Source organism: Populus nigra, chromosome 1 (assembly GCF_951802175.1).
Source record: "Populus nigra chromosome 1, ddPopNigr1.1, whole genome shotgun sequence".
Taxonomy (NCBI): Eukaryota; Viridiplantae; Streptophyta; class Magnoliopsida; order Malpighiales; family Salicaceae; genus Populus; species Populus nigra.
The window spans coordinates 45326283-45339988 of NC_084852.1; the positions used below are offsets into that span (position 1 = coordinate 45326283).

The 13706-nt window shown below is 37.0% G+C and overlaps 2 protein-coding genes across 2 annotated transcripts; both read right to left on the minus strand.

Moving 5' to 3' along the window:
• Positions 1 to 3667: 3667 nt before the first annotated feature.
• Positions 3668 to 4049, minus strand: LOC133703368 (uncharacterized). Its single transcript, XM_062127850.1, has one exon. The coding sequence runs from the start codon at positions 3905 to 3907 to the stop codon at positions 3698 to 3700; it is 210 nt and encodes a 69-aa protein (XP_061983834.1). The 5' UTR covers positions 3908 to 4049; the 3' UTR covers positions 3668 to 3697.
• Positions 4050 to 12916: 8867 nt separating this feature from the next.
• LOC133703377 (uncharacterized) lies at positions 12917 to 13442 on the minus strand. The gene has a single exon (XM_062127859.1). It carries the CDS (start codon positions 13396 to 13398, stop codon positions 13189 to 13191), a length of 210 nt encoding a protein of 69 aa, XP_061983843.1. The 5' UTR covers positions 13399 to 13442; the 3' UTR covers positions 12917 to 13188.
• Between the last annotated feature and the right edge of the window lie 264 nt (positions 13443 to 13706).

The window sequence follows — 13706 nt, forward strand, 5'->3', positions numbered from 1 at the left end:
TAAAATATAAAAATTATATTAATTTTTTTAAAAAAAATTTAAATTTTGAGAGATCACGTTTGCACCGCCTTCCGTTCAAGTGACACAAGTGTGGATCATTTATCACATGAACGGTGGGATTCAGAGCGTGTTTGGCAGTGTGGTTGCGGGTGCTTTTCAAATAACTTTTCGTGCCAAAATGCATGCCAACGATGTTTTTTCATTTTTTAAAAATCATTTTTGACATCAGCACATCAAAACGATCCAAAACGTACAAACCATATTAAATTTTAGCAAAAAAAAAAAAACAAAAAATTTTCAAATTTTTTGGGAACGCGGCCGCAGCCGCGTTCCCAAACGGTCCCTCAGTGTTTATCCTGCGTCAACGGTCAATTTCGGCGGCGCTTTCACCACAGACAGTAACCATTGGTTTTAGAGTCCTGGTCCCCGGCGCTGCTACTGGCCCAAACTTCTTGACAAATGATAATTCTGCACTGCTCTCTCTCTCTCTCTCTCTCTAACTCTAAGAAGGAAGGTATTGTTCTAATTCATCATTTATTTGTTTATTTTTGTAAAATATTAAGAAGTAAATGAATTGGAGTTCAACTGTTGTGCTATGAGGTGGGCATATTTTCATTATATTATTATTGAATTCGAATTTAGTAAGTTCTTTTTTCTTTAGAGAAAATAGTAAATTGCGTTCTACTATATCATTACGGTTCAAAAAAATTCTATTACTTTATTCAATCCTTTTGTTTTCTTCAAGATTTTAGGCATCTTTCAAACTCCCAAATATTAAAATTATATAGAGAATGCACTTGAGGTGTTTTTAAGTTTTTATTTTATAATAAAAATAAGATAAAGGTTGGGAGGTCTTTCTTTTTGTGTTTTTGAATTGATTTAGCATATTTGAGTTAAAAAATTGGTTTATTAAAATTTTAGGCATCTTTCAAACTCCCAAATATTAAAATTATATAGAGAATGCACTTGAGGTGTTTTTAAGTTTTTATTTTATAATAAAAATAAGATAAAGGTCGGGAGGTCATTCTTTTTGTGTTTTTGAATTGATTTAGCATATTTGAGTTAAAAAATTAGTTTATTAAGATTCTAGAGATATTTATAAATGTAAATGGTTTTTTTGGACTAAAAAAACTAAGGTTTAATTTCTTAACCACTCTAATAATTAGAATTTAGTTAAGTAAATGACATGTCATTTACTTTTTTTTTAAAAAAAAAAACAATAGGTTAGCAATGCGTCATTCATTTATTTTGTGAAAAAAAAAGGTTGGATGTGTGGGTTTGGCTTTCCAGGCCTACACGAATGAGTTTTTTTTTAATGAGTTAGGTGTCGAGGCCTACTAAGACCTCGGCACATGATCTCTTTTTAGGCTTTGTCCTTTTTTTTCTTCAACTTTAATTATAATTTATTTAAATAAATAAATAATATATTTTAGATATTATTTTATTAAATATCATTTGATTTTTACTTTTTTTTAGTAATGTCATAATATTCTTTTTATAACATTAGCAAATAATTTATTTCGTACATCCCTTCGTAATGCGTTCTTTATTTTTAAGAATTGTATTTGGTTGCTTCTTTATGCTTGTTGATTTATATTATCATATGATAAGATAAAAAAAAATTAAAAATAAAGTTATTAAACATAACTAGGTTTGTGATCCAAGTCACGAGTTTTGTAATTGAACTCTGATCCAAGAATTTATCATCTCAATATATATAAACAAAGGCTAGAATGATGTTGTCTTAAATATTTTTTTCTTTAGTTAAACCAAGTTTTGACCAACTAGGCTAACCGGGTCAAACTCTCACTCGATTTGATTTGAAGCTTGGACTAGGTCGTCTTTATATTCACATGTTAAGCCGAGCTGGGTTTGGTAGCACTTTCAAAAAGTTTCTTATGACAACTTGCAAGCGATATATTATTTTTATATTTTTTAATACATTTACGTCAATGTTATCATAAATTTTTTTAATTCAACTTGCTTCTATGATTATAATAAGATGTTGTTTGAAAAACAAAGATTATAATAAGAAAAAAATAGAGCATGTTAATAAGATAAAATGGTTTTAATTAGAGAGATACCTTTCTTATTCTTATTTCAAATCATCAATTTTTTTATATTTATTCTTATTGCTTTTTATTTATATTAAATAAAAAATAGAAAAAACTTATATTTCTTTGGTGTAAAAAAATTAATAAGAAAATAAGGAATCATATCAGCAAATTATTTTTCTCCAATGGGATTAAACTTATTGCTATTCTTACAAAAAAAAATATTGTCATGTGAATAAGAAAAGTTGAACACAAGATCAAATATTTTAATCTATATGTATCTTTTAAATTTTTTATTTAGTTTTTAGTTAGTATTAAAAACTTTTTTTTACATTTATTAATACATATGATTCTCTATTTTTTTTAATGAATATACTCATCAAATTTTTAGCTTATAAATAAATAAATAAATAAGAAAGACTCCACGCAACTAGGAAATAAATGAGAGATATGGAGAGCAAGAATAAAAACTTTTAGTCGGCAATTGGTTGAAGCATGATTACAAGAAATAGAGAGCGATACACAATAATAGGGGCTGGGGGTGTTCACGGTTCGGTTTAGACTAAAAAAACTAACCGAACCAAATTACATTAATTTTGTGAAATATTAACCGAACCGGACTGAAAACCGGTTCAAACCTAACCAGTTCGGTTCAATTAAATCCGGTTTTCTTGGCAAAAAATCAGGAAACCTAAACCCGAACCCTAACCCACCAACCCAAAACTTTTCCTGATCCTTTGGCTCTCTCATCCAAACCTTAACAACCAAATCTGAATCCATCGTCGAAATCTACAAGAAAGACTTGAAAAAATTCGGATCCGACTTGAAAAATGAATCCGCCATTATCCGCGATGTCGCTTTACATGTCGTCTATGATTTCCCCGCTTCCTTCGAGGCCAGCACTGTCGTCGCTCAGCAGTATATCAAGGGGTGATGAGCTCGTTTGGGAAAACCTGGCTGGATTTTCACCTTTGCTCCTATGAACATGAACATGTACCATTGGGGTTTCTTGAACCAAAAGCACAATTCAAATGTTTGCGATCCCTGAATCCAAGAAAGCATCTAAACTAAACCTCTCTATATACATATCTAATACATCCACTATCAAGTTGAACCAAGCAGAGAAGGCCAGGGCTTTGCTTGCTAAACGTTTAAATGCAGATGGCAGTGCAGAAACTGGAAAAGGAAGATTGAGAATTAATTGAGAGGAAGATTGAGAATTTATCTGGGAAGGAGGCGACTTTTTGTGAGATGAGATGCACAGGGAGGAAGGGTTAGCCAATTAGGTTAACTTAACTATTTATACCATAATTTTTTTGTTAATTGTTTAATGGGTCCGGTTTGATTTGGTTCAGTTTCTGGTTCAAAACCGAAACAGAACCAAACGTGTTAAAATTTATAGTTTTAAAAATAAGTTTAATCAGTTTTTCATTTTAGTTCAGTTAATTTTTTTTAATTTTTTCAGTTAATCAATTATTTTAAACATCCTTAATAGGAAATATCAAAACAACCTTAGCAAACAATACAACCACGGAAAGCGCCCAACACAATACAAGAGATAAGGGCGAATTAGGGGGTTAGCTTAAATATTTTAAAAAAAAGAGAAAAGAAAGTAGGAACGATCTTTTTTAAGCTTTAATTGGCTATCCTGTGTAAATGTTAACACCCATAACAACGAGAAAGATGGTTATGAGACCAAAGAAGATGATGGTATGGACCAGTATCGCTGTTCCACTAGTCTGCATGTTCCCAAACTCAACAACTCTTCTCCTCCCCGGAAACTGGAATAGCAATCCTGGACTCAACAGCACAAACAGCACCACTGCTATCACCACGGGCCCCCAGTCTGCCATCTTTTTTTCTTGATTTTTTTTAGAAAGAGCACAAACTGCAGCTCTGATCTCAAACTCTTCTTTGATATGGGGAAGGACGAAGGTACGTACAAGGGTGATCTCGTACTGATCTCTGACTTGTGGTATTGTTGCTTTGGGGAAGAAGGAAACGAATATATAAAAAGAAGCAAAGAAAGGGAGTATCAATAAAGAACAAGAAATCTAATTCTAGCAACAAGTTATATGCTCCAATGTCACATTCTGTGCACACTGGGCAGATGCTGAAGCAATGCACGTGGCAGGTTTACTAGTTGTTTCGCTGCTTCTAGTGAAATTTGATATATTTTGCTAATCAGAGTTCATCAGAATAAAACATCATGCATCTTTTGCTTTTTAGACGGGGTCCAAATTAATGCCAATCTAAGATGAGATTTCATACTTTTGCCGTTAGATGTGACTTCCCAATTCCCTTTTATTTTGATTCTCGTCACTCTCATTTTGCTAAAGGATTTCCACCAATAATTTTGATTCACAAATTACAGTTTCTCGGCTAAAAAAAAAGAGGTTTTTATTAGGTAGAGTTTTGGGTTGGAAGGAAGAAATAAATTTGATATACTCCTACCAGTTTGTTGTCCTTCTTAACGATGGAGAACTCTCCGACCTCGGCCCCATCGGATTATCGCAATCTCACCAACGCCTGTAAACTTTCATAACAGTAGGTCCAGCTTTTTCCCTGTTATCCAACAGGGTCTCCAGCTCCAATCATTTTTCAGACTTGAATGATCATGTTAATGTAGTTTCCCCCCCTGTTTTTCCGTTTTTTCATAAAGAAAATTTCTTTCTTCAGAGACTTGAATGGTTCTACGAACGTCAATGCACTACACATAACACAAGCTTTCGGTGAATTTTCCAGGTGTTCACAAAACGTTTATGCTTTTACCACTACCAAACGCAGCTCAGTCGTGGCTTCCATCATCAAGTTTTTTTTTTTTTGGCAATACTTAGCTCCATGCATTCTGGAGCATGACAAAGCCCATGTTCATGGGACACCTGGTCGAGTAATTTCATTGGCTTCAACTAATGTCTCATTAAATGGAATTATGCTTTAAAGAGAATTGAAAAGAAAGATACGAGAAAATACATGGTTACTTTTAAATTTACGATAATTTTAATTTTGATTATAAAATTTATTTTATTTATTTTTTAATTCTTGGATTAGAGAAATGAGAAAGAACTCTCCCAAAAACAATGAAAAAAGAAAAAGACATTGGTTTCTTCTTCTTTTTTTATAACAAAACTCATTATTCTTGATGTCAATTAGTTTTATTTAATTAGGAGAGTTTAATGATAGTTGTTTTGGGCCTTCATTTGTCTAAAAAAACAAATTGAATGGAAAAAGAAAAAAACTTTCCAATTTGATTTTGTATTTTTTGATCGGTTTTGATTTTTTTTAGGTTATTTGATTGGTTATTTATTTATTTATTTATAAAGGTGTTAATTAGGTATTTTATGGTCACAATGGATGAAAATCCATTTTTTTTTAACAAACAAGTCATAGCCCTTATTTCTCAACCACCACAATGGTGGTCGAATTCTTGGTAAAGGTAAACAACATATTATCTTGTTTTATTTAAAACGAGATTGTGGGATCGTTCTCTCGTTTCCCTCACCTCAATAGGTAAATAACACGTTATCTGGCTTTATTTATTTAAAAAAGATAGAAGTGAATAACAAGTCGTTCGCACCTTAAGAAAGAACGAAAAAAACCTAGATGCACGGTCATGAAAACCCCACACATGGGTTTTTTTTCCTATTATTTTTATCTTAAAATTTTTGCCCTTCCAATTTCATCATTTAACCTTTTTATTAATTTTGTTACCATAAAATTAAGTAAAACATGGTTTAAGAAAATAAAGTTATTAAACTTAATGGAGTCCATAACCCGAGTTACAAGTTTTTTATGTTAAGCTTTGAAGCCGAGGTCGATTCAATGATGTTAACATTTTAATATTTTTTAAAACCAAGATGCCATCTTGAAAAAAAAATTAAAGCATTCAAATTTATTTTGAATTGGTTTTTGTAATATGTTTTGATTTGGTTTTTTAAGGATTAATTTGTTATAATTTTCTTTTTATACTGTTATCAAGGTCATATAAGCCGAGTTGCGAGTTTAACAAGTAAAACTAAGTGGACCCGAGTTAATATAATATGTCACTGTCAAAATTTTTTTTAAAAAAATTTCATCTTGATTTTTTTTTAATTCAAACCATGATTATTTTTTATCTTGGTTGATTTTAGACCGCTTCAGTTGTGTTTTTTTGTTATTTATTTTGTTTTTATCTTTTGATTTTTTTATACAAAAAAAAATATATGTTTGATCCGCAACGTACAGCATGGCGGTAATAACTTAGTTAGTGTTGGGGATTCCGTCACCCCTATGCGCGGACCGGTGGTGTATTGATAGTTGCTCATAGGAGGCTTAGCACACTGACACAATATTTTAACGTGGTTCGGCAAAACCGCCTACATCCACGGGAGAGTCAATATTATTAGAGATAGATAGAGAAAGGATTACAACACACATGGAGGAGGAGGATCACTTCACTCAAACTCTACTCCCAACTCTCTAACACTGCTGCACATGGCAGCAGGGCTGCTGCCAATGGCAGCCCCTCACTTTCTCTCTTGGTCTCTCACATTCTGCACTCTCTCACTCTACACTTGTGCTCTCTCACGTATGCCTATTTATAGGCAAGTATGGTGGCTCCTCTTCTTCAACAATAGCAGCTGCACATGGGTTGATACATTTTTCAATGGTAGGTGCAACTACCATTGACAATGGCAACTCTCTCTTCTTAGGGTAGGCTGCACAAGTCATTGCCCATTAATGGCAAATCCCAACAATCACCCCATTTGCCATTCATATGGGGCAATTGTCCTCTTGCTTCTTCAGCACAGGTTTGCATCTTGCAGCTCTTCCAAGCTTACCATTCTGAGAGCATCTGTGGCCGAGTTTACAGGTATTTGCTAAACCTTTCAATCACCAGAGTTACCAAAGCACACCTTTTCTCACACAAAAGGATCACTACAACCAGATGGTCTGCCACTTCACATCTGAAGAGTGTTAACGCTTGTCTCTGGGACACACTGCATTCCCCTTCGAACGTATCAACCATGCTCGATCTGGAATGATTCATCAAGCCTTACACCAAGGCTTACAACACTCCCTCAAACAGAAATTTCTATTTCCAAGTGTGACAGTCATTATCTGAGTATCTCAATATGATCACGAGCTCACCACTCTTTCAAGAGTCTACTCATCCAGGAGTTGCGCCTGCCCTCTGTTCCACCCTAGGTACCACGCCTTACTTCTCCGTGAGTCTCTCGCTCTTAGTTGTAAGAGTCCAGGTAGCTCTCCACCTTTAACCATGGGGGCAGCCCATTAAAGGTTGATCCATATCTGTCTTCATACTCTAAGTATTACAATGCCATTACCGAGCTTACCACCTTGACAAGAGTCAACTCGTTCCGGGAACCTGCGCATGCTCTTCTGCTTCTTCATAGCAGTCGCGTCTTAGTGCTCCACAAGTAATCCACTTATTGTCCAAGGCAAATGTCTTTTAGCTCATTGATCTTTAGCATGGAGGCAATATCCATGAAAGTCAATCTTGCATTTGTCTCCATACTCATTATAGCCACTTCATTGGCTATACATCTGTCCACTAATATCTAGCCATCACATTGGCTCTGGGGCGTTCTGAACTGGGCTCATATCATAACCCACACACCTTCTTTAAAGTGTCTTCGCCCGTTGTCATGGGGCGGTCTGATCCGGGCTCCTATCATGGCCCTCACACCTTTTATAAGGTGTCTTCGCCCGTTGTCATGGGGCGGTCTGATCCGGGCTCCTATCATGGCCCTCACACCTTTTGTAAGGTGTCTTTGCCCGTTGTCATGGGGCGGTCGTATCCTCCTTCAGCTGAGATGCTTCAAAGTGGCTCCAAAATTCTCTATCGCCATGTGCACTATGGGAGAGATTACTGCCACTAACTACATAGAAAGAGAAAGTTGTGGTATACTCCTTGCAATCCTCCACCTCGATTTCTATGTTTGGAGCTTTTGTGCTTTTCTGCTTGACAACTTCACCTACACCAACTCTCTTTGGTGTCTTCGCCTTTCATCATAGGCGATCGTCTTTTATCACAGGCGTTTGCGCCCCTTCAATTAGGTGCCTCTACAACAGCTCTCTTTCTATCCTTGCATGTATTGGAAAGGTCTTCGCCTATTGCCTTCATCAAGAGCATAAGAGACTTCCTGTTGTATAAACTTTAACAGTCTCTGCTCTAAGCTTCATCTGGGAACACTTTTTCTCATTGCACCTGTTGTCTCATTACAGTACCTCGTTGGATCCTACGGGTACTCCTGCACAATCTTCGTGTGCCCTTGTGCAATTTCTGTTCTCCAGATTTTCCCCAATTCCTTGTTTATATTTGACAGCAGCTCATCCTGTCACAACACCTGTCCAAGTTAGAATAGGGTGCCAATCTTTATCCCCTTGCTGTATTTCTCTTCCATTATCAGGGTCTTCATCAATTCTCCCTCGAGAAATCACAGTCACTGAATCTAACTTCATTGGAGAAATCACCACTTCATCTGATCCTTGAACATACGGAACCCAACTGTTCCTTTGTGCCGTCGAATTACTAGTCTTCAATCGTTTCATTACAAACTGCTATATATACAAAAATAGTACCGTATGGATAATCCTTCCACTAAGCAAGTTCCCAGGAAAGATTGGAGGGGTCACACTTGTCCCGCTTAAAACTCAATCTCCTAGACATAACTTCTTAGGCCATATCTATCCATCGTACTGTCTTTCCGTATATACAACCATTTGCTAGCTTTGTTGCGGCTTTCCTTTACAAGTGATCTGGAGTATACTAGTTTAATACATGATTTCTCAACATCTGGCGAGACTACCAATTCTTAGATTCGTCAAAATTGGTCTTCATCAATTTTCACTATTCACCTCAAATTGTCCACATAACCGGGTGTCCAGAGTTTCCCAATTTTTCCTTCCCTCAAAGCAATTAAAATTCTCCACTTAGCAGTTCAACACATGTAATTGGGCAAACATGTGTGACATGTTCTTCTTCATCTTCATCGACCACCATAAAGACCATCGGATGCCTCCTGATCGGGCAATCTCTCTTTAATAATTCACCACCACCACTTTCGGTCTCAAATATCAATGATCAGACCATACCATTGCATCCGGAACGATTAAATTAGCTGGAAACAAGTTTGAAATCGTCCAAATCGCATTTCAGACGGCTAAGATTTGATCAAAACAATTCTGGCCTGATGAACGACCCAGATTCAATCTCAGAATTTGTCAAGCCAAATATTTTGCTGGGTTGATTGTAGTACTTGCAGATTGTAGCAATGAAGAATGGTGGTGAAATTTATAACGGCAAGGTGGATCACCCTTTGGGTCATCCTCCACAACAAACAACACTGTGTTTGCTTAAATAGTAAGGCAGCACTGCATGTGTGACAACTTACCGCTGGAGGTGCGCCACAATGGCAGACACTCTAGTAGTTACCTCTTTGATCTCACGTGCATGTACTAGTAGCCTGCATTTACCTTCATTGTCTTGCTGCCAAAGTTGCATTTCCACTGTTTATGCCTATGTTCTCTATCTTATCTGAGCCTATATGCATAAGTTTCCTCCAGACGACCAGGCATCTTAACTTTTGTTCCAAGCATTTCCAACAAATCAAAAGCTTATTTTTCCGTCAGTGACTCATTGTTCTATTATGGCCTGCTGTTGACATTCATTGTAAGAGTATATAAATAAATGAGCTTGAGGAGCTTGCACTAAATATTCATATGGAAATATGCGGAGAATTGGATTATCTTTGAAAAGATGCTTGACAAATTCATCGAAATATTTAAAAATACACGTAAGTTAAATCTGGGCAGTCTCATCGCCGGCGCGTGTGGCCGTTCCCGACGTCCGATTTCAACGCGGTTTTCAATAGTGGCTTCGTCTCTTCCTCTCTACACAATGGTATGGTCAAAACACAATTTTGACAACTTTTATTTTTGAGCAAAATCAAACACCCCTTTAAACCATGTGCTTTGATACCAATTGTTGGGGATTCCATCACCCCCATGCGCGGACCGGTGGTGTATTGATAGTTGCTCATAGGAGGCTTAGCACACTGACACAATATTTTAACGTGGTTTGGCAAAACCGCCTACATCCACAAGAGAGTCAATATTATTAGAGATAGATAGAGAAAGGATTACAACACACATGGAGGAGGATGATCACTTCACTCAAACTCTATTCCCAACTCTCTCACACTGCTGCACATGGCAGCCCCTCACTTTCTCTCTTGGTCTCTCACATTCTGCACTCTCTCACTCTACACTTGTGCTCTCTCACGTATGCCTAATTATAAGCAAGTATGGTGGCTCCTCTTCTTCAACAATAGCAGCTGCACATGGATTGATACATTTGTCAATGGTAGGTGCAACTACCATTGACAATGGCAACTCTCTCTTCTTAGGGTAGGCTGCACATCATTGCCCATTAATGGCAAATCTCAACAGTTAGTTCTTAGATACTTTTCATGGTGAGAATGTTTTTTTTCCCCTTCTGGTTTTTGGATTGTGCGAGCTGATTGAGTTTTCAGTTTTGACCATTATCTGCATAAAAATTGTTGCTGTTAAATGCATCCCCGTCTTCCTTTTTCCTCTTGAATCTTCTTATGAGGCCAAATGTAAATCATTGTGCTTAGTTTTTTATGTTTATCATCACAGTCGATTCCAAGAAGGTTTGCGAGAAAATATGAAGTAGTCTATCAAAACGAGTACTGTTTAAGGTCCCAAGTAGTGCCTAATGGCAAGTGGAGCTATATATTGAAGAGTGATGATGATCTTGTTAGGAAATTGTCATTATTGTGGCAAATACCCCACTCCCACTTGGTAGATAGTGGAGCATAATTAGTGCCTCATTTTGTGGATCTTGTCTCACCACTAATGCCTATAAAAGAGGCAATTATTTGAGAGCAATGTGAGAGGGTTGAAGAGAGTGAGAAAACGTGAGTGTGAGTAGAAAGAAAGAGAGAGCTGCAATAGCAGCAGCCTTGCTGCCATTGCAGCAGCTGTAAGAGCAGCAGATGCAATCCTTTTCCTCCATGTATCTCTATATCAAATAATATGGACTCTCTCCCGTGGATGTAGGCGATTTGCCGAACCACATAAAATATTGTGTTCCAGTGTGCTTATCCCTCCATATGAGCAACTATTAGTACACCACCGGTCCGCGCATGGGATGCCGGAAATCCCCAACAGATCTTTGGTTTCGCAAATGGTTGGATAGCGTCTATAGACTATGAGGATTTTATAGTTTTTAAATATGAGGGGAATTATTAGTTGCCTGTGGTAATATCTAATACAAAGGCAACACATATAGATTATCCAGTTAGTAGCCCTGGGTGAAAAAAGGACGAAAAACTCAAGGAACCCAAAAGAGAAGAAACTCAAGATGAAGATGGCATTTCTGTACAATTCATGGATGAGGTAGCAGTAGTGCCAGGTTCTTATTCGAAGTCAAGTAAGATGAAGAAAACGATTCCACTGGAAAGGCTAAGAGAGCAGCACAATCACCGGAACGGTTCCACTTAATGGTACTAGATTTAGCAACACGCACATGGAGGAAAGGAAGAAAAAGAGAGAGGGTCAAAAGACAACAGAGAAAAGTATTTTTTTTATTTTAAATTATTTTTTTTTTCATGTTTTCAGATTGCATATCAAGAAGTTTCAATGAATAATTTAGCATGTTAGGTTTCACACGTCTCTACGAGAGAGGTTCTGGTAATCTGTCAAAACAACTTACTGGACTCACAAAATTTTCCTTGAAATTTAATTACATATCCCTTTTTTGTTTGAACTGCAAGTGAGGAATATACCCCAAAGGTTTTCCCGGAAATATCTGAAAGAGGGGAAAGGAAATATTATCTTTACTCTTCAGGACGGAGGATCTTGTAGCACCGAGTTCTCTTATCGTGTATCTCGAGGATAATCAAGAGCAAGCTGGAGCAGGTTGCTTGTTTACAAGAGTCTTCGTTTGATTTCTTTTTGCCACTTGGGTTGTTTGATATTGAGATATGCTGGGGTGCCAAAGAAACTTTTCTACAGCACGATACCTTGTTGAAATGCTGGCAATAGAGGAGGTGTTGTCTGCATGCCACCTTTCCTGCTAATACTTTGACAAGATTTCTAGACTGTTTTGTTATTTCAGAAATCAGTTTGCTTGTTGTTTGAGGACTCTGTGATTAGCGCCTGGCATCCATGCATGTCAGCTTACAATGCCCTGTACCATGATTTTCTCAGGGAAACTCAAGTGGCTAGTTGGAAGTCGGAATATTACTTGCTTGTTTGAATTCAGGTAAATTTTGCAATGTCACTGACACTGTCCTGTATTGCAAGTGATTATACATACCCTAGGCGTCCGATCCATGGTATACTCTGCTACTAAACACAGAAAGACAATATCATGTTTGAGGGGGACGATGATATCACTCTTAATAGTTCATAACAACACCACATAATAATTTAGTATTCAGCAGGTTTGGTTTTTTTTTTCCTTCTCTTTTTCTCTGAGTAATGTCAGGCATGCGCAATGGATTTATTCCTACCACCACAACCACCCGCTTACATTTTAGATGCTAACGTAGCAGCGTGAGGTGACGAATTGCCGAGCAAGAACCAGTGCTCTGGCTTAATAAGGTGTATCTGTTGCCAATAAAAGAATATGATGACCCAGCACGCTAAAGCCTTTAACAGATCAATACTCTCGGTCTCTCACTGGTAAAATGTTTCCTTGTCAGCCTAGCCACAAAAGAAATCAGGATTCTGTGCCCACTCTACCTGTGCTTATAGCACTGGCAGCTGGAAGCACAAATTCTTGCAAGTACTAATGACAATCGAGTTATAGTGATTCCATTGCCATTTACTACATTTTTTTTTTTTGAAGAATAATTAAGATACTAATTGAAGTCACGCATCACAAATTCTTGAAGTAACAAAGCAAGCAAGAGCTATGATCATTACGTTACACATATAACAAACAATCAAACCCTCTCTAAAATGTAAAATGATCATATTTGATATAACTTGCATTTGACAGAAAAGCAAACCCCACAAAACATCTTCAATTTATTACACTTGATCTTGTTTTTCTACTTGCTGGGGGCAAGTCAATTGCATTACTGAGTAGCACTACGTGCTAACCAAGGTACAAGTGAACCTTAACAGCCAGCAAGGAAACGCAAATGAGAGCAAAATAGAGAAGAGTATGAACCATAATTGATGCGCCACTAGTCTGGAAATTGCCAAACTCAACGTACCGATGTCGCCCTGGAACCTGAAACAAAAGCCCCGGAGTTAACAGAATAAACAGCACCACAGCCATAAACACTGGACCCCAGTCTGACATTTTGCTCAGTTATTTTTCTCGGTTTTGTGAAGAACTGAGTTGTGGCAGAGAGAACAAGAAAGCTATAATGAAAATAATAGAATTGTATAGGGCCGGGGTTTTTATATGGATGGAAAGGGTGACACTGAGGGATTGCTGCGTGGGGCGGAACTTAGCAATCAAGTCACATTTTGGATTCTCTGCCAAGCACCACCATCTCGTTTCTCAAACTGGTCGTCTTTGCCTTATTGGCATGTGACTACACCACCTTCTTCTTCTTTTCTTTTTTATTCAAATATATTATTTTCACGCCCTTATAATCCTCGTTT